The sequence below is a fragment of the Lemur catta genome, chromosome 1, assembly GCF_020740605.2.
Source record: "Lemur catta isolate mLemCat1 chromosome 1, mLemCat1.pri, whole genome shotgun sequence".
Classification (NCBI taxonomy): Eukaryota; Metazoa; Chordata; class Mammalia; order Primates; family Lemuridae; genus Lemur; species Lemur catta.
Genome location: NC_059128.1, coordinates 221,470,621 through 221,492,382, shown reverse-complemented (window position 1 = coordinate 221,492,382; position 21,762 = coordinate 221,470,621). Strand labels below are relative to the sequence as shown.

Below are 21,762 nucleotides of genomic sequence, written 5' to 3'. Positions count from 1 at the left end.
ATGGCCTATATGTATAATAGAGTAGCCACTAGTTGTATGTGACTATTGAGTGCTTAAAATGAGCCTACAGCAACTGAGGAACTAAATTTTTACTTTTATTTAATATTAATTAATTTAAATGTAAATAGCCCAATATGGCTCGTGGCTAACATACTGAACAGCGCAAGACTATGGTATCTTATAGCCTGGGAATCATAAAACGAAATTCTAACCCTGGATTTGTCACTTATTGCTTAAGCCTTTTAAAACTTTAATTTTCTTGTTTAAAAATGAGGGGGGTGTCTAGTCTCTTGCTACTCAAAATGTGGTCCCCAGACCAGCAGCACTGACGTCACTTGGGAGCTTGTAAGGAACTCAGAGTCTCAGGCTGCCCCCAAACCTACCAAGTCAGAACCTGCCTTTTGGCAAGAACTCCCTCCCATCTCACCAACCGGGTGATTTGTGCGCACATAAAATTTAGATAAGTACTACTCTAGATAATCTCTAATATCTCTCTGAATTCTATAAAGTCTATGATAGTATGAAAAATATATAACCCTTAAAAATTGCTTATTATCTGACCACATTAAGCTTAAAATATCTGTGGAATTACTCTGACCATGCAGAAATTAGTCTTTGAGTAGGTTAGGAGTTTAACAAATGTGGTCTTACCAAGGCAGAGAGATACAGTCCTGGTGCCTGAGGCTAGGCAGGGAACCTAAGCTGACTTGCAGTGAAGGCTGAGACGGGCTTGGAGATGCCAGGGGGTTGCGGGGTGGGGCCATGGTCTGCTTTAGGAAGGGCTTCCCTCTCTGCTCAGAGAACTCAGGAGTTGGAAAGGACAGAGGCCACTGGAAAGAATGAAATTTAGGAATCAAAGTTCCTACAGAGAGGAGGGAGCAAGATTCCTTTTCCAGATATGCTATTCAGTTTGCAGTTGAGAGATCCGTGGGCGGCTGCCATTATGTCACCTTCTCCTTCCAGCACATTTCAAAGCATATTTCTAACTTCCAAGTGCAGGCAGGCGCTTAGGTGAGGCCAGCTGCCTGCGGAGAGACCACACACCCCACCTACACCTCTGTCTGCTGAAGGGTGACAAGCACCCAGAGACAGCAGGAGATGTTTACATCTTCTTGGGGACAAGGCCAGGTTGCTTCCCATATGAAAGCTTTCAAGAAGGGGGAAAAGGAATCCTTAAAGTCTTTAGGATTTTTGCCTAGTCTGGGTTGGTTTTCTCAGCTACACCACAGAGTGAGCTGCAATGAGCAAAACTCTAAGAAGCATAAAGATTAAATGAAACAGGTTCTCATTCCATCCTTGCCTGGTTGCAGGTTCCACCTGAGTAGGGACCTACAATCCCCGTATATCAGTTTCCTTTTCAATGCTGCTTAGACTCAAAGCGGTGCCACATATTTTTGGCTTTTGTTATGGGAGCAACTACTCTTGCATAACAACCAAAAATTCAGTGGCATCCACCTGTAAGCATTTATTGTTCAAGTGGCTGTGCATCGGCTGGGGACCAGCTATCACAGCTGCACATCTAGCTGGCTTGGTTCCTGCACAGCGGGTGAGGTTCTTGTCTGCTCCGTGTGTATTCGTTCTGGGCCCTGTGTTGAAGGGGCAGCAGTTATCCAGGAGATGTTATTATAGTGGTTATGGCAGAGATACCGGGGGCAAGGTCAAGTGCATAAGCACATTCCAGACCCCTGCTTGTGTCATATCTGTTAACACCCTATTTGCCAAAGCAAGTCACGTGGCCAAGGCAGAGGTCAGTGAGGACATGAGGTAGTATGCGTTACCTCTTTGGGAAGGAACTAAGAAGTTGCATGACAAAGGCCTACGTAGAGGGAAGGGTGATGATTGGGACCCATACAAGCTCTCAGTCTAAGGCAAGAGACAGATTCTATGGTTAGAGAGCCATGCCTCTGGTGGGGATTGGGGAGAAGGGATATGAAAAATACATAAAATCAACAAAAACTTCCAAGTGCAGGCACTGCACTTTGGGTTGTGCCATCTTTGTAAAGCACAGTAGCTTGTACTTTATAGTCCCAGTAACATGGAAGACCAGGATGACTAAGGACTCAGGCTCTGAAGTCAGGCCTGGCCTAAATCTGAGCTCTACCGCTTCCTGTCTGAATGACACTAAACAAGTTACCTTCCCTAAGTTTTCTCTAAACCTCAGTTTCCTCGTTTGTAAAATGGGGATAAGAATGGTGCATACTTCGTAGGGTATATAAAACTATGTGCCTGCTACATAGTGAGTGCTTAAGAAATATCAATTATTCATTTCACTATTATGTATTTGTTAATATCTAATATGGTTGGCAAGAAGCAAGAAGAAGACATAATAAAATAAACTTTATTGCTTCCAGCATAGAACATACTATTTAAAACACTTAGGAAATCTATCCATGTAGCCAGCTGCTTCTGGAACAGCAGAAGCAGTAGGAAGGGAAATCACACGGACTGATTACTTACCATGGCCCACTTGCGGTGCTCCATGCCTTGTGTGTATCCACCTTGTTTAACATCATTAGAGGTCATTTGAGAACAGCTTTTAGCTTTTCTTGTGATCAAATCCAAAGCTCCATGGAAGTCTGGGCCTAGAGACAACATGTAGACATAATTCCAGCACAACTTCCCTGTGCCCACTGTTTAGAAGTATTAAAACTGAGGCTCCTCTGTTAAAGTGCTTTGTGCACAACCTCTTGTGCAGGGCTGAGAGTGTGGCTCATAATGTGGGTTACGCAGACAGTGACCTCAGCCCTCGCTCCACGTTCATCTCCTGCCCTCTTCGAGCAAGTCCTCAAGGGTGACTGAGACTCCTGTCAAAGACCATCCACACCCGTTAGACTCTGGGGGCCAATTGAGTTAGTACTGTTTTAGGGAATGACGCTTCCCAAGGTCTCTTACAACCAAGGACTAATTTTGGTGTAAAGAGGATCAGGGTCATGTTTAAGTCATTGGTGCCACATTCTGCCCCCTTAATTAATGGAACCCCCATTGATAGGCTCTCCCCTAGTCTCTCCGACCTTGCTCCCTTCTGGGAAATTTTCTCTGGACCCAGCATTTACTCGCTTTCTTCTGATGCTGGACAAGTGCCCCAGGGAGGCTTGAAGTCACCTGGCACCTGGGCCGTGAGGCTGAGGTGGTTGGTTGGGTTTGTGCAGAGCCTCCCTGTGACCAGGTCCCCTCTCCTCTGCCCACAGCCATCTTGAGTGAGCTCTTACAGAGGGAGAATCGCGTCCTGCACTTCTGGACCTTGAAGAAGCGGCGGTTAGACCAATGCCAGCAATATGTGGTGTTTGAGCGCAGCGCTAAGCAGGTATGTCCAGAGCTTTCCCTGGCTTTCAGGTCTGGGAAGTATACAGAGGCCCAGATGACCAAGGCTCAAGACAGAGGAAGGCCACAGCAGCAAGCAGAATGGAGGTGGGAGGCGGGGATGAAGAGAGGAAAAAGAACAAGTTGAAGCCTGTCAGTAACTCGACATTTACCAGGCACTGTATTCTGAGTTTGGTACCAGGCGCTGTGAGGACATGCTAGGTCACTCACTATGCCCCTAACGCACAGATGATAGTGGCCCTGGCCTAGATGTGTCCCCAGTCTACTGGAGCAGACCCTCTTTGCTAGTGGGATGCTCATAGTCAGGGGAGGGCTCATTCATAAAAACAACCTCAGAGCTACATACCAGTGGAATCATGCCAGCATTTCCATAAACCTTCATTGTAGTACGGCATGTTTCCCTACTGACAGCTGCCTTTTGGGGGACTGGGTGGGTTGTGTCCTCCCATAGGCGCTGGACTGGATCCAAGAAACAGGTGAATTTTACCTCTCAACACATACCTCCACTGGAGAAACCACAGAGGAGACTCAGGAACTGCTGAAAGAATATGGGGAATTCAGGGTGCCTGCCAAGGTAGGAAGCATCCCGAACCCCTCCCCAAATCTACCCAGCATACCCCATCCTAGCCAATTTCATATTACAGAAGCAAGAGCAGCCGCTGTAAGCAGAAATGCTCGGCCTAGTGGCAAGGGGGAGAGCACGTCTAGTATTGTCTTCTTAGGAACCAGAATGCCCAAAGAACTGCAGCTGCCATGCAGAGCAGCTGTATGCAGGAAGTCACCTGCTATACACTGTGCTTCCAAATACTCATCTTCATGCTCCAAGTTCTGGAATCTGCTGTATTCTTTCAGACCAAGTAAGGAAAAGGGGTATGTTCATGTCAAAATGTGCAGGTATGTGTGAACACCTGCACATATCCACATATTCTTAAAATTTGAATGGCTTCAGAAGTCCACTGTATGGGACAGGCCAATGACTATCTGTGGGTTCACAAAGCAGGTGGAATGTCTTATTTCCTAAGCTATTTCCACCTGGCCTCAGACCTGCTAATGAGCCAGGCTAGGTCTCTGGGGAGCAAAATAGGCACAGGTGCACACATCTCTCACACCCCCACTCACACTGAGGGGGCAGGGAATGCTGTAATAGGAGGGAATCTGCTTTTTACCTGTTTTCACAGCCAGGTTTGATCCAAGGACCCTTGAGTTTGGATGAGAATCTTATCTGGCTCAGCTCCCTGTTCGTAGCATCCTCGTCCCTCACCCTGGGCTCCTTGCCGTGTAGGAGCCTTTCTTGGCATCACTGCTGCACACAGCAGATGCTCTTCCCAGGTTCAGAGCTGCTTTTGTGGTGGTCGTGGGGGGAACATATTAATGCCCCATCCTATCCAGAGATCCCTCTGACGTTACAGCGAATGTTCCTCTAGTTTGGTGAGGCAAATTTAGGCCTTTCACCCCATTCCTGAGCTGATATTTAAGAAGCACCACTTTATGAGTGCTATGCCATGAACTCTCAATATTGGAGAGCCTTCCCCTGCATCTGCATCCTGGTGAGCTTTGGCCTTTTCACCCAAGGTGAAAAGCCGGGAGCTCAGATAAGATACTGATTTCAATACCAGCTAGAGCAAACAGCACAAAAAAGGCAGCAGATGCACTGAACCCTTTTAAAATTTAAATAAAAATGCCTTTTGAATTAACCAGTTTGGGTCTATCTGACCCTCTCCAAATAGTGTCAGTAATGAACTACTCATAGGCTGAATAAGTGTCAGATCTATTGGTGGTTCCTATCTACGTAGATGGATCTCAACAGATACCTAGAACTTCTTAGGATCAGGATTTGTCCATAATCAAAGCAGAAATGTGAAGAATTATTCAGTCAATTTAATTTGGCCTTCCTTTACAACCTTCTTCATATCTTTCTCCTCTTTTCCATTCACATTGTTACCACCCAAGGCTATAGTAGCTTCCTAATTGGGTTCCGTGCTTTAGGTCTTTCCCTCCTTCCAATCCATGCTCTCCATTGCTGTTCATTTTTAAAACACTGCTTGGTAGTTACCACCCAGCTCAAGAACTTTAATGATTCCCCAGTGCCTTCAGCTTAACACTCCACAGCTACTACGACTGCGTCACCCTACCTCCCCAGCTTTGTCTTCAATTATTCTTTTACGCAGGTTTTATGCTCCAGCTGAAGGGATGTATCTTCTTACCCTCTGAGAGATACATCATGTACTTCTGTGCTTTTCCATACCATTTCTCTGCCTAGAATATCCTTCTCTTCCTTTTGTGCTTTTTATTTGTTTTTATTTAAAAAAAAAATTAGAGTCTCACTCTGTTGCCCAGGCTAGGGTGCAGTGGCATCATCATAGCTCACTGCAACCTCCAACTCCTCAGCTCAAGCAATCCTCCTGCCTCAGCCTCCCAAAGTACTAGTATTACAGGTACAAGCCACTAGGCCCTGGTTTATACTTTTTAAAAGGAACTCACCTTTCCACTCCAGTGCCTCCTCTTCTATGATCCTGCCTACATGCCAGGATATGATCTGTCCCAGCCCTACTCTATAGCCCTTGCCTGTATAACGCATAAGGCACCTGGCATGGACGGTCTGTTCTTCAGTAATCTGTGTGCAGTGTTATCTCCTATATGAGACAGGAAGATCCTGAAGGAAAAGAGCTACCCTTTATTCATCCTGTGTTCCCCAGGTTACCTGACACCCTCTTGTGCATTGAAGGGAGGCCACACCCATTTGTGAACATTAAAAAAAGAAAGTTTTCAACAACCCCCCATCTATATTTAATATGATTCTTCTACTTTGGCTCTCTATGTCCTCTCTCCCTCCCGACTTAACTATTTGTGCCCCACCCCAGTCCCACTTCCCGGAGACCAGCCGCTTTTAATCAGCTTTCTTTGGTTTCAATCTTTATAACCAACAAAATGAATTGAAAAGGAAACTAAATTGACCTTGAACCACAAGAGAGTAAATATGGTGGCCCTTATGATTGAATACAGCAGTAGAGTATATTGAATTATTATACTCTGCTCCAAAGAAACAGATCAAGTAGAGGAAACACTGAATATAAAACAATGCTTTCTACGTAAAAACCCACAAATGTAAGAATAAAAATGAGATAAAAATAGTTTGGGCGGGGATAAAAGGAGAACAAAATTTTCATGTTATGGCATCCCTATGGACAATCCTGTTAGATTACAAATAATATTTTTCTACTGTGGGTTCCAAAGTGTACAAGGGGTCAAGGCACAGGGATGGGAAAGCTTCGTAATCTTGACATTTGCGAAAAACTCCATTTCTTCTAAAAGCAAAGCATATTTTTAGATTCTTTTGTTTTTCATTTTTTGCAATTCAGTGGGTTTTACTGTAATTCACAAGGTTGTGTAACCATTGCCACTGTCTAGTTCCAGAACATTTTCACCACCTCAGAAAGAAACCCCGTCCCATGAGCAGTCGCTCCCCAGTCCCCTTCCCCTCAGCCCCTGGTAACCACTAGTCTACTTTCTGTCTCTATAGATTTCATACAAAGCAAATCATTCAATACGTAGTCTTTTGTGATGGGCTTCTTTCCTTTAGCGTAATGTTTTCAGGATTCATCCATGTTGTAGCATGTGTCAGTACTTCATACCTTGTTAGGGCTGAATAACATTTTATTTTATTTTATTTTATTTCTATTTATCATTCATCAGTTGATGGACATTTGGGTTGTTTCCAGCTTTTAGCCAAAAGCTAGAATAATGTTGCCATAAAAATTTACACACAAGTTTTGGTGTGAGCATATGTTTTCAGTTCTCTTATGTACATAACTGGGAGTAGAATTAGCTAGGTTATATGGTGCCTCTATATTTAACTTTTTGAGGAACTGCCAAACTGTTTTCCAAAGTGGCTGTATCATTTTACACTCTCACCAGCAAGGTATGAGGTTCCAATTTCTCCATATTCTCACCAACACTTGTTATTGTGTCTTTCGATATAGCTATCCTAGAGGTTGTAAAGTGGTCTTCATTGCGGTTTTGATTTGCATTTGCCACTGATTACTGATGTTAAGAAAGCACTTTTTTAAAGTGATAAGTTTATCTTTGAAATTAAAAGAAGCCATGAGATAAACTGGACTTAATTATTCTTAACAAAAGAGAATTAAGCAGTAATGAAAGTGGACCTGAGCCTTCGCTGAACTAAATTATGTCATCTTGGGATTCAGATAACATGGAAAGGGAACACTGAGGTTGTCAGACAGGTGCTTTAGACCAGGAAAAATGGAATCTAAACAGTTCAGATAGAAGATGGGCATGAGACTTTTAAGAGGAATATAGCTCATATGTGATGGAAATGTTTAAGAAATTTAATTTTTCACATATAATGACAAACAATCCCCTGTGGAGTGAATATGAGGCTGTATGTTAAGAAACATGTCCACCTGCACAAGGAGCTCATATCTACAAAAGAACCATATAATACATACGAGGAATACCAGTAATGAAAGGCAAGTATGGAAGATTATAATGAGATTTTAAGAGTAATATCAAGAAGGCTAAATCTTAAAGACTTGTAAAATGTGCTAAAGACAAAGGGATTTTCAAAAACTTTATTCAGAGTAAGGCTCACTGATTAGGGGAAGATGGTAAGATATAAAGGAAGGGAGGAAAAGAGCGGGGGAAGGAGAGAAAAAGAGAAGAAGGGAAAGAGGAAAGGAGGAAAAACAGAATTACGAAACCTCCTTTTTTTTTTTTTTACCTCTCTCTTTTCCAGCAGATAATATAGATTTCAGGTGTAAAGGGCAGAACGTACATTAGGGGACACATGAACCCCAAGATAAGTGAGCTGTCAGTTCCAGGTTTCCAGACACAGATGAGTTATAGTCCCCAAAGTTTCCCTTTTGTTCACAACATCATGTTCATACTTCTGAACCTATTGTTCAAGAACTGCTACAATCTGACCCCCATTTTATTAGTCTATATAAGTTACTGTCTTTGGTGGCAAGATTTGAGTTTCAAACTTCCTTACCTTGAAAAGTGAAAAAGATATTGTACATCTATGTGTGAAAATAAAAAAGATAGGAGCTGTGTGGCTGGACCTCCCAGGAGCCCAGAAAGAGCTCAGTGACTCAGCCCTATGGGAAGAACAAGAAACATGGCATAGTCTCACCTCTGCAGATGAAAACTGGGATGTCACCCAATAGCAGGGGCCGCTCAAGCAGCCACATTATCTGGTCATCTTCTCAGAGCAGGGGATCAAGGATCTCTGTAGTATTTCACCATCACTATGATTCAGCTTCCTTTTCTCCTTCCTCTCTGCTTTCTATGTTTTCTCTTCTACTCTGCAACCAGCCATCCAGATCCCTGTCTCTGCAATTCAAATCCCCAGAGAGACAACCTCCATTGACCTAGCATATTGCCACTGTCCCTGTTTAGACAGAAGTTTTAGGCCAGGATACCTCAGAAGTCTCTGGCTATATATTAATGGGCTGCCCTCATGGGATATATTAATATTTTTATGTCTAATTTCATAAGCTGTGGCCAGGCATTTGGCAAGTCACATGGTGCCACCAGAGTCACTCATGTATAAGAAACCATTTCAGACTGCTCCCAGTAGGGGCCGTGGCTACGACTGGTATCTCAGTGGGCTTGTCTGGTTCATAGGCCAAATTTATCATCTAATTCTTGCCAGTATAATCCCTCAACTCTTGCTGGTCTAGCTTCACTCACCTCCAAACATCAGATTTGCTCATTCATTCACTCATTCATTTATTCATTCAACATTGATGTACCAATGAATAAGATGCAACTTACCTTTTAGGAGTTCATGGTCTAATGGAGGACACATGAATAACTCAATGTGAAAGATGCCAAAAGAGAGGCATGTATGTGGTACTGTGGGAACACTAGGAAGGGCAACCCCCATCATCTTGTGGGAAGGAGAGGAGATGAAAGAGAGCCCTGTGCATTGAGAGTGAGGATGAGCTAAAGCCCTCATCAGAGCAGATGGGGCCTGTGACATCAATGTGGCTGCCGTTTAACGGCATGGAGCACGGTGGAAGCAGGGTTGCTGCAAAGGTAGGTGGGGCCACATGGGGAGGGCTTATCTACCCTGCTCAACTACTGTCTCTCTGCTCCGCCAAGCCCAGGCATACTTGGAATACGCTTGGTCACAAACCATTTCCTTTATTGACTCTGAATCACAGCTTTGATGCTTTCGGATATAATTCCCTCTGATAGAGCTGCCCTGGTATGGCTGCTGCCACCAGCTGGCTGTATAACCCTGTGTCATAGGTAGAGTCACCTTGTAAGAGCAGAGAATATGTATTTCCAAGGCTTTTCCATAAAAATTGATTTTTTAATTATAGCAGCAAAAATTATTCAGTTTTAAGTAAATAGAAAACTTAAGAAAATTGTTTTCAGAAAAAAAAAAGGACATGCAGTAAGATCAAAGTCCTTAGAATACCAGGTATCTTTTCTTAAGCCATTCCCAGTGTTACTACTGTAGCCTTTTCATGACTGAGGAGATGGTCTGCTGTCCTCACACCAAAGCTGTTCAGGCCCCTGTCTCGCAGCCTGGGCACCAGCCTGCTGCCCTGAGATAGGGGACTCAGCCGTGCTGGGTGAGCTGCTGGGGAGCTGGAGCCCCGATCTCCCTGGCCGTGGGGCAGGCAGAGCCGTCTGCTCGCCTCCCAGAAGCCCTCCCTCTCTGGCTTTTCTTGGGAGGGTCAGTCTCTCATGGGAGGGGCCATAGAGGACCCTGGGAGGGGGTGGCGAGGGTGGTGGAAGAAAGAAAGTCTCTTCTGTCTTCTCTGCAGTGGCTCCAGTGGCTTTTCTGGCTCAGTTTCCCTCCGTTATCTAGATTGTAGCATGGTCTAAACCTTCTACTTTCCTCTAGTGCAAAAGATAATTTTTCTTCTTAGAATATTTAAATATCCTTTTCTTTCCCTGATAGATTTTAGAGTTTGCAAATCCAAATGTATGGTAAATGATGAGAGCTGACCGCTCGCTCATTGAGTATCTCTCGTTCCCACGTCCCACCCAGCTTGTGCCACCTCCCCGCGAGACCTTTCCCACCCGTGCCAGTCCACCTTCATTTTCTCCTTTTTTAAAATTCCTGCAGTGTTAACTATACATTCTTCTCATTTTGACATTCAATTACATAATGCCCTAAGTTATTTAACCACTCTGTGTGAAATGAACATGTTTTTTTTCTTCTGTTTACCCCCCAAGCTGTCCACACAGCCCTCGGCACAGTGCTGTGGACTCAGTAGGCATAGAACAAACTTGCTAGAAACGAAGTGAACCCCAGTACACGTCAGAGTTCCACCTGACTCTGTAAGAGACACTGGCTTCATTAACTCCTTTCTCTCTCTCTCTAATGGAAATTAAAGACAAGATCCTGGTGGTGGGAGAGACAGAGTTAACTATTAAATTTGCTAGTTGTATTTCTTTAGATCCTGGCGTGTGTCAGGTTACATGATATTCAGAGCCTACTGCAGGCTGGTACAGTGAGGGGAGAGAACCAGGAATTAAGGGTCAGAGGCAGATAGGCTCTATCACTTACTGGTGATTTGAACTTGGACCACACTAAGCCTCTCCAAGTCTCAGTTTTTTTCATCTGTAGCTCAAAGAGACCGGCACCACCTCCCTCCATCTACTTCCTAAGGATGCTTTAAGACTCAAATGAGTCTCAGATACATTAACATACTCTGTAAACTGGTAAAGTACTATATTAATGTAAGAGATTATTATATTGACAATAATAATAATAATGATGATGATAATGGTTAACATTTATGGCTTATTGAGTTCTTACTGTGTGCCAGGCACTGCTCTGAGCATTCTACAGTATCAACTTATTTAATGCAACAACCCTATGGCATAGGTTCAGTCAGCCCTCTGTGTCTGTAGCTGTTACATCCATGGATTCAACCAACTGCAGATCAAAAATATAAAAAAAAAAAAAAGGATGATTGTGTCTCTACTGGACATGTGCAGACTTTTTTGTTCTTGTATTATTCCCTAAACCATACAGTATAATGACTATTTACATTGTATTAGGTAGTCTAAGTAATCAGAGATGATTTAAAGTATACAGGAGGATGTCCATAGGTCATATGCAAATGCTGCACCACATTATATAAGGGACTTGAGCATCTGTGGGTTTTGGTATCCATGGGGGGGCCCTGGAACCAGTCCGCCACCCAGGATTGGTTTAATACCAAGGGACAACTGTGCTGTTATGATCCCTATTTTGTAGATGAAGGAACTGAGGCACAGAGGGCTTAAATAATCTGCTCTAAGATCTCCCAGCTAGTGGACAGAGCTGCTGTGCAAGCCCAGGCGGTCAGCTGTGAGGTATCTGTGGCTGCTGTGAAGAGGGAACGGGGAATGGGGTGAAGGGGGCATGAGAACAAATGTAATCCAGTGACGTAATACCATCTTTTGGGGTAGCAAACGAAGGAGAAGGTGAAGCTTCTGATTCAGCTGGCTGACAGCTTTGTGGAAAAAGGCCACATTCATGCCACGGAGATAAGGAAATGGGTGACCACGGTGGACAAGCACTACAGAGACTTCTCCTTGAGGATGGGGAAGTACCGGTACTCCCTGGAGAAAGCCCTAGGAGTCAACACAGAGGTAGGTACGAGGTGTTGCCCACTGGGACGTCTGCCCTCCTCTTCTCCCAGGGCACCACCACCCTCTCTCCGCTGCAGGGAAGCGTGTTTCCAGAGCAGTCCTTCCAAGCTGCGACCCCTCAGCACTTGCCTTAGGTGGGTTATCTAGTGAGGGAGGGCATCTTGCTGATCCATTTACCTCCAGCCCCCATGGTTAGTGCTCTAAATATTGCAAAACTGGCTGCCCTGGAGTGAGGCCTGTGGCTATAGAACAGAGTTTTTCTCTGTGTAGAGTTAACTGTTGACTTTGAGGACTCAACCCTTTATCTTGGCTTCATCAGTACCATCTTCCACCCAATTATGTTAATCAGCAAATGACTAGAGTCCCCAGGATGTATAGTAGTGCTCTTTCAAGAATTAGGGGTATAATTTGTACAGGCGCTATTTGACGTTTCATCTGAAAAGAGACACTATTTTCCAAGCTGCAAGAGGAGACTGACTTTTAATCTCTTTTTTATAATAGGGGTCAGTAACCTTTGAATTAAGAGCTAAATACAGCCTGGCAATTTAATCCTAGGATTTCTAGGTCTTAAATCTTTAAATAGGCTCATGCTCTGAAGTAGAGCAGCCTAGAGAGTGAAGTGGTCAAACCTCCTAAAGTTGAGGCAGTTAATGCCTCCCCCAGGCCTTACGCTGTGAGTTTTTTTCTAGGGGGTTCTATCATATGTAAGTACCAAATGGTGGTTGAATTAAGCAGGGATGAGCAATTAGAAAGTTTATTGTTCTATCATTTAGCTTTCTATTTGCAATGGAAATTGCTTGTTTAAATAAAAATATTCAGTTTGATTAATTTCCTTTGACAAAGGAGAGAGGGTTTTTTAATGTCTATGTTTTTTTCACATCTACTTTAAATGGCTAAGAATCCATCTCAGACTAATGTATGTATTAGTGTTTAGGTTTAATCAGGACCAAAGGCCTTGGGGAAATAGACACAACTGTGTTCATTGTTTTTTCTTGCTGTAGATATTAGTCCCACATTGAACATTTTATATCTTTCTTATTTGAAAAAAGAAATGGTTCCATAAAAAAGCGTGCTGTAGGCTGGGCGCGGTGGCTTATGCCTGTAATCCTAGCACTCTGGGAGGCTGAGGCGGGTGGATCGCTTGAGGTCAGGAGTTCGAGACCAGCCTGAGCAAAGAGCAAGACCCCGTCTCTACTAAAAATAGAAAGAAATTATCTGGCCAACTAAAAATATATATAGAAAAAAAAAATTAGCCGGGCATGGTGGCACATGCCTGTAGTCCCAGCTACTCGGGAGGCTGAGGCAGTAGGATCGCTTAAGCCCAGGAGTTTGAGGTTGCTGTGAGCTAGGCTGACGCCACAGCACTCACTCTAGCCCGGGCAACAGAGCGAGACTCTGTCTCAAAAAAAAAAAAAAAAAAACGTGCTGTGAGTGGGAGTTGGTAGGGTCCCCATCTTGTCATCTGTTTCCATTCTTTCTTGCTCTGTTTTTCCTCTTCACCACCTCCCCCAACTTGGTGGGTCGCTCTTCCCAAGCATCTCCCTGATGACCTCTGTGACCCCTCTATGTGTAGGACAACAAGGACCTGGAGCTGGACATCATCCCAGCAAGCCTTTCAGATCGCGAGGTCAAGCTGCGGGACGCCAACCACGAAGTCAACGAAGAGAAGCGGAAGTCAGCCCGGAAGAAAGAGTACGTGCTGTGGAGCTCCCGCCCCAGCTAGCCGGCTCCTCTGCCTGTGCCTGGTCGTCACTGCCACCCGTCCCTTCTGATGGCTTGCCCGGTCCTCCTGACCTGCAGGGGGTGTGACGGACAGGCACAGCGCTTCCCTTCAGAATATGGGTTTCCTCTGAAGACTTCTAAGTCTCTCCAATCTGTCCTTCACCTGAGTTCTCCAGTAACTTCCTAGAAAATAACCCTTCCTTTTACATCATCAGATTTCATTTCACAATCTCACAACTCGACATGGACCAAACCAAATATTTTTTCTCCCCCTCCGAATTTAGCTCTCCCTCCTGACTTCTAATTCCCATCAACAGTGATGTAGGCTTCTACTTCTCCCTTCGTCCCTTAAGTCAGTCCTTCCTTCAGAGTTTCTCATGTCTCTGCCACTTTTTCCATCCCCACAGACAGGAGTCTCGTCAGCATAAGTCCGATCACCTGCAGAAACTCCCCTTCACCTTCCCACTGCCAGCTCCTGCCGTTTACCCACACCGTGGTGCCAGGTGGACCTTTCTGAAGCAGCATTTTATCATTTCTGGTACCAATGCCCTTCGTCTTGCCACCACCGACATTTTTTATGTGCTAAACACTATATAAAGTGCCTTACATACATTTTCTCATTTTATCTTCTTATCACTTCTCCCAGGTAGCTATGATTATTCTCATTTTACACATGGGAAATAAGACTTAGAAAAGCTGACCAACGGCTAGGTGCAGTGGCTCACGCCTGTAATCCCAGCACTATGGGAGGCCGAGACAGAAGGATTGCTTGACCTCAGGAGTTTGAGACCAGCCTGAGCAAGAGCAAGGCCCCTTCTCTACTAAAAGTAGGAAAATTATCCAGGCATTGTGGCTCACACCTGTAGTCCCAGATACTCAGGAGGTTGAGGCAGGAGGATTGCTTGAGCCCAGGTTGCAGCAAGCTGTGATCACACCACTGCATTCTATCCAGGGTGACAGAGTGACACTCTGTCTCAAATAAAAAAAGAAAAGCTGAGCAACTTTCTCCAAACCACACAAACAGTGAATAATGAAGCCAGAATTTAAACCAGTTCTGACTCTTCAGCACTCTGTGCTTCATTTCCATATGTCTCTCACCAGCTGCAAATTTTAAATGATTTTATATTCCCCTAGAATAATGATCAGAGACTCCTTGAGGTGCTGTCATTTGGCCTCACCTAAGACAATCTTATTTCAAATTACTTTCCAGTTCAAATGACACACTTCAAACAGATCACTGTCACTGACTCCTTTCACATCCAAGATTAAGTTGTATACAATTGTTCATGCAGTATCCTTGGCCTAGAACTCTCTCCTTTTTGTTTGTTCTTTTCTCTTCCCTGTTCTTTCCTTTTGTTCTTTTTCTGTTCAGTTTTATTTGCCCCTCTCTAAGTCCTATGATTCTTTAGAATCCAGCTCATATCCTGTGCTGCTCTGAATCCTTTATCCACAGTCTTCACTGTCATTGGTCCATCCTTTTCTGAACTCCTGTACTTCTTTTCTATACTGATTCCCATTTTACTTACTCAACTGATTGCTGAGCATCTCTCTCTAACTAGATTACGAACTCCTTGAGGATAAGGAGTATTTTATAGTCTCTTGTATGAACCAAGGGACTAGGAGAGCAATGAATATAATTGATCAAGAAAAGCTTATAGAATATTGTTGGATATATAAATTGAAGCCTTGGGGAAAGGACAGAAAGTTATCTAAAATCACGTAACAATTAAGAATTGTAACACTAATTTCCTTACCCGAAGTGGAGGGCTGTACCACTAGGCCGAAGAAAGTAAGGCTCACTCTGGGAGGTGCTCCAGGGCCAGGAGGCCCCTCTCTTGCCTCGGTCTAGGTATTCAGGTTTCAGGGTTTCTGCCTGGATTTCAAAAGGAAAGAAAATGTACCCAAAGACTGGTCCAGAGAGTGAATTGTAGCGGTCAGGACGTAAAGCTGCCGCTAAGTTACTCCCAGGTCAGCAACAGCCCATGAGGAGACGGGGCAGAGGAAACTTGGCAAGAAGAGAGTGGAGGATGCTGGGACTCAGATGTTTTGGAAGAATCTGAAGTTGCCTGAGATTTTCATGAATGAGACTCTGTTTTCTCAGAATAAGAAGGGATGGAGGCAGAATCCGTTTAGAGGGCTGGGACCAATTCATCATTACATTTCTGCTCTGTTCTCTGATTATCTCAGCTCCAGTCTCAGAAATTCCTGCTTCCAGGTAGGCACAACCCGTTTTGCTCCTCTGGTAGGTAGTCGTCTAGCCACGGTTCACACTAGTCAAAAGCTATAGGGCGTTGGACAGCAGAAACAATGGACTGTGCCACTCCTACAACCCAGTTCTTGACACTCTGCATCCTTTATGTTGTGGTTATAAAGTCACAATGTGCAGAGATTTCTGGAGGGCCTAGTGAGGAATATTTCGACAGACTCTGTTTGGGTAATGCTAGAAAAAAACAATAGCATGTTCTAAGATTAAGAAGCTCTATGCGGTTTATTTTATCAAAATGAAATAGAACCACAGCTGCCTTGGAGCTAAAGAAACTAAAGCTAGTCTGTGAAGTCAAAGCGTGTTTCATGTGAGGAGTGTGTTAGTTTGTGAGGGCTACTGTAACAAAGAACCACAAACTGGGTGGTTTAAACAACGGAAATATGCTGTCTCACAGTTCTGGAGGCTAGGAGTCTAAAATCAAGGTGTCAGCAGGATGGATTCCTTCTGAGGGCTGTGGGAAGGAGGCCTCTCTCCTTAGCCTGTATTCATAGATGGCTATTTGCACATTGATGTGGCAGTCTTCCAGAGTACATGCCTGCATCGAACCTCCCCCTTCTATGAGGAAGCTGATCCTACTGGATTAGGGGCCCACCCACTCCAGTGCGATAAAGACCCTGTTTCCAAGTAAAGTGAAAATCTGAGGTTCTGGGGATTAGGACTTCCACATAGGAATTCAGGGGGCACATAATTCAACCCATAGCAGGGAGGGGAACGAGGAGACTACACTGGCCAAATCCTCCTCCTGGGCTCTATCTGGGACACCATATAGCCAGAAAAGCTTAATGGATGGGTAGAAAACAAAAGAAAATGGGGTGGGGGGTAGGAGAGAAATTATGAAAACAGACAGGTAAAACTGCAGGAAGCAGATGGGAGAAAAAGAATACCAGAAAACTTAAGGCAATAAAATTAAAGACAAATTTTCAAAGCCCATCAGTTTGTGGTCCTTGTGATCTCCCTTCTTTTCTAGTTTTATAACAACCTACAAATCACTTAAATCACTGATTGTTTACTGAGCACCTACCGTGTACTAGGCACTTTGTTTACATGGTCTTGTTTCACCCTTGCAGCAATCCTGTGTGATCAGCTGTTGTATAAGTAAAGCGGCTGAGGGTTGGAGAAGCAAGTCCTCTCTCTGGCAAAGGCCAGAGTTGAAATTCAAACAGTTCCTGTTTGTCTGACTCCAAAGTTCATGCATTTCCTACTCTACCAATAAGAGTAAGAATAGAAAGATAGTGGCTAATTAACTTCTGCAAAAGGGAAATTTTTTGAACCAATACTTTAATTTTAATAGAAAGGCTACTACCAGAATAATGTATATTACTTTAAGGAAAATCCTGCCAAGATAAAGTTCCAGGAAAAGGTGCTTCTCATTTAATATTTCTTGTGAAATTTCCAATAGGGGACACTATGGGGACAAAATTTCTCAAAATTTTCATACGATGGAACACATGGAAATAAGGATTCTCATCATGGACTAAATGAAAAACTGATACAGAAAAGGAAAGATAAATGTATAAATATACAGTTTTTCTAAATTAGATATTACATACCAGCTAACAAGCACCATTTCTAATAAAAATGTATAGAGAAAAAAAAGAAGTACATACACTACAATGAAGCCATGCATCATAAGTTTAACAATTTCCCAAGTACATTGTGTTATTTAAGGACAAAAAAGAAGGAAGGAAACCTTCTTCTCAAAGATGTATAGTGTAAGCTTCTGTATATCAGGGACTGAAGAGCAGTCATATGACATTATTAATTTATACTGTGCTTATGATTGCATGTTCAGCTTTATGCACATCCACTTATGATGAGACAAGTCCCATTAAAAATAGTGTCTAGACCAGGCACAGTGGCTCATGCCTATAATCCCAGCACTTTGGGAGGTCGAGGTGAAAGGATTGCTTGAGGCTAGAAGTTCAAAACCAGCCTGGGCAACATTGTGAGACCTCATCTCCACAAAAAAAAAAAATTTTTTTAATTATCTGGGCATGGTGGTGCATGCCTATAGTCCTAATTACACAGGAGGCTTAGGTGGCAGGATCGCTGACTTCAGCCCAGAAATTTCAGGCTACAATGAGTTATGATTGTGCGACTGCACTCCTGGGCAACAGAGACCCTGTTTCCCTGTCTCTTTAAAAAAAAAAATAGTGTCTAAATATAACAGTTAATGGGATAATCTTGGTCAGAGGTCAGCAAACGCAGGCCAAATTTGACCCACCAATTATCTTATATAGTCTATAAACTAAAAATGATTATGTTTTTAAATTATCAAAAAAATCAAAAGAATAATATAACATGAAAATTAGATAAAATTCAAATTTTAGTTATCATAGTTTCATTGGAACTTATATTTACACATTGTCTATGGCTCTTTTCACACTACAGCAGCAAAGTTGAATGGTTGTGACAGAGATTGAATGGCCCACAAAGATTTACTATCTGGCTCTTTACAGAAAGAGTTGCTAACCCCTGATCTTAGTGGTGTGTTAGACATCTTCTCCTGGCTTTGAAACCTAGTTTAACTTATGGAACTGAGAACTGTTTTGGTATAAGTATACAAACTCTACTGAACAGAAATCATCATTCTGGGAGTGGTAAGAGATTCAAGCTATCCAGTTGGTGAGATAGAATATGGATGGTCCTGCACACTGGTGCCCACATGCATGCACATGCGTACAATTGAGAACATGTGCACATCGGCACAGGATCACAAAATAGTGGAACTGGGGTGGACAGGGATAGAGGGTATGGAACTAGCTGAGCACAGGGATGCTGAAGGGATACAGGGCAAAGCATTAGGGTGAGTGTGACTCATGGGAAGATACTCATAGGAAAGGAAGATACTCAAGGAGTTTTGAAGAAAGGAAAAAACATGGTAAAGCAGAAAAATAGGGCATTCGATAATGTCATAAATTATCGAATGGGTAGGGAAGTGAAGTTTGAAAAGGGAAGCATCATCTCTATAACCAACTAAAAGCCCATTTGTTTCCTTCTAGGTTCATTATGGCTGAACTACTCCAGACAGAGAAGGCTTATGTAAGGGACTTACATGAGTGCTTGGAGGTGAGTCTTGCAGTAATTAGTTCACAGCTGCATTAGGAAAATAACATCCTTGTCAGCTACAGCTCCTCGAGAGGAGCTTGGTGCTCGTGGTCTTCTTCCAGAGAGGAATGAATAAAAAAGCCAACCAGAGGAAACCTTCTCCCAGCATCAATAGTAATTACATAGGAATTTAAAGTGCTTTAGAAAAGAAAGTTTAAACTTTTCTCAGACTGGAGACCTAGGAGAAAAAAGTATATAAGGCTCTTAAATTCAAAATCAAAACCATGACACAGTCTGAACTTAAATTCAGTCTCAAAATCTGCATCTCCCTCCCTCCCAACACACATGAATAAATAACAAGAAGACTGTGGGGTTTGTGTTCTTACTAAAGTTCAGGATAATGAAATATTTAGGTTCTATTTCTTTCTGTCCTGTTTATTATTTAATACCTCACTTTTTAAACTCTACATGCATTCCCAGTCTGAGTTTTGCCCCACAAGTTGGAGGGCCTGTTTATTTTGGCTGCATTTCATGTGGCAGGACTTGCCAGTGATGACGCTGTTGCTGTCTTGCAGACCTACCTGTGGGAGATGACCAGTGGTGTGGAGGAGATCCCACCTGGGATCCTCAATAAAGAGCATATCATCTTTGGCAACATCCAGGAGATCTACGATTTCCATAACAAGTAGGTTGGTGGAGGGTTTCAGAGGAGCATACTTGGGGCCACAAATACCAGACAACAGGGATTCCCAAAAAGTGGATCACAGTGGATTGGTGTATCTTACCTGGTAAAGGTAAAGTCTTACCTGGTCAATTTGCTAAGGCCATTACTATCAGACTTTTCTTACTCACCCCCCTTTCTTTGCAATTGTCCAAAATCCCTAGTGGAGTGTGAAGTCAAGTATTCAGCAGTGTTCCTTCCCAGTTCCCCTCAGGGACCTAACTGGCAGGCACCCAAGCAGCATGATTACCAGGCTTTGAGGAAATAAAAGTAGCTTCTCCTCATTAAACCTTGTGGGAAATCCTGACGTTCATCTGAGGCTACCCATTCTACCTTGTGGTCTTTGGGTTTCACTTTCCACTGGAGTTTCTTTCAACCCAAACATTTCCTCCATCCCCACCTTGTTTCGCATGTCTTGACAGCTTAGAGGGGAGAACATTAACTGACACTCTGTTTTGTTGAAATGAGTAGAACCATAGAGGCCTAAAACCTCACAACTCATTTTTTCCGCCTTCCAACTTGATTTAAGAATCTTTTCCACAGTGTACAAAATAACACGTTCCATTATTAACAGAGGGTCAGCAAGAAAATTGGTGTGATCAGTTATGTAACCAACCAATGGGAATAACTCTGTTTCTAAAATATAAATAGAGGGACTCTCAAGACACAAGGGAGCACGCTGGCATAAAGTCCGAGAGCTCTCTCAGGGCCCTGCTGCAGAGAAGCACTAAGTTGTGTGAGTCGAGGCCTTTGCTGAGTTGAGTAGGCATGCTGGAGACAGAAGAGCCAGCTCCGAGAGTCGCCGAGGAGGCCGTGTGCGTAGACAGGTGTAGCAGCCACCGTGAGGCAGAACCCTGGAACAGCACTGTCCAGTGGGGCATGATGGGAACATTCTACACCTGAGCTGTCCCATGCAGTAACCACTAGATTATGTGTGGCTAGTGAACACTTGAAATGTGGCTGGTGCTACTGAGGAATTTTTAATTTTATTGAATTTTAACAAATTTAGATTTAGATAGCCGTAAGAGGTTGCCATGTTGGACATCCCAGCTCTAGACAATGAAACCTCAGTGTGGCCCTGTGCTGAAAATGACCAAGAGGCAAGCCAGAGTTGGGCATAAAAAGATGCTGGGCTCTAAAAGGTCTAAAGTTGAAATAAGAGGTGGAGGGTCACTCTCTCTCATCGTCTCCTGATGATTAATCCCTGTATGTCATCAAGTAGCATCACTTTAAAGAGAACATAAAATATAGAGCTCATGACACGTTAACCTTGTCAGATTGTTAAAGTAGGAAGCTTTAGGGGGAAAACACTCCTGACTTTCTGAAATACTTAATAAAAGTTACCAGCCTTCTTTTTAATCACAAATTTTAACATTCCCCTTTTGGTTTGCCTGGAAATTTCCACACATCGAAATATTCTGTTGTCATGCTTATCATTCAGAAGATCCCAGTAAAACCATTCCTGACCATTGATCCCAAATTCCACCATCTGAGCCCAGCTCAGTATCATCCTATCTTCCCCAGGATATCTGAGAAGACACCAGACTGGCAAACGTTAAGTCCTGTTACTTTACTTTCCTGGCTTATGGTCTCTGGAATTTAGTCAACAAGTCCCGCTTACCCCATATTCTCATCAGATTGACTAAGTATGGCAGCCTAGAGATCATAGCATGCACTTCTTGTGCGCTCTACTTTTGCCAAATCAACTATAAGTTGATTTGGGGAAATAATATTCATTTCCAAATTGACCAATCGTAGCAAAATATTTAGCTTAACCATGCCTCTTATTCTGGTTTCATGATATCACTCTAGTAAGTTTTGTAGATTTTATTTTTATTTTATTATTTATTTCTATATATTTAGGAGTTTCAGTGAAATTTTGCTACATGGCTATACTATGTGTCAGTGAGGTCTGGGCTTTTCCTGTACCCATCACTCAAATAGTGTATATTGTACCCAATAGGTAATTTTCATCCCTCACCCACCTTCCACCCTCCCACCTTTGGAGTCTTCACCGTCTGTTATTCCCCTCTGCATGACCACGCACTCCCCTAGATTAGTTCCC

At 43.3% G+C, this 21,762-nt stretch overlaps 1 protein-coding gene across 1 annotated transcript in view; it reads left to right on the top strand.

The window, feature by feature from the left end:
- Window positions 1–21,762, top strand: part of LOC123630466 (kalirin) — a 457,953-nt gene that overhangs the window by 381,814 nt on the left and 54,377 nt on the right. The window contains exons 20-25 of the mRNA XM_045540114.1: window positions 3,189–3,304; window positions 3,773–3,895; window positions 11,758–11,940; window positions 13,514–13,632; window positions 18,931–18,997; window positions 19,552–19,661. Coding sequence (XP_045396070.1) covers window positions 3,189–3,304; window positions 3,773–3,895; window positions 11,758–11,940; window positions 13,514–13,632; window positions 18,931–18,997; window positions 19,552–19,661 — 718 coding nt within the window. The remainder of the gene's footprint in view (window positions 1–3,188; window positions 3,305–3,772; window positions 3,896–11,757; window positions 11,941–13,513; window positions 13,633–18,930; window positions 18,998–19,551; window positions 19,662–21,762) is intronic.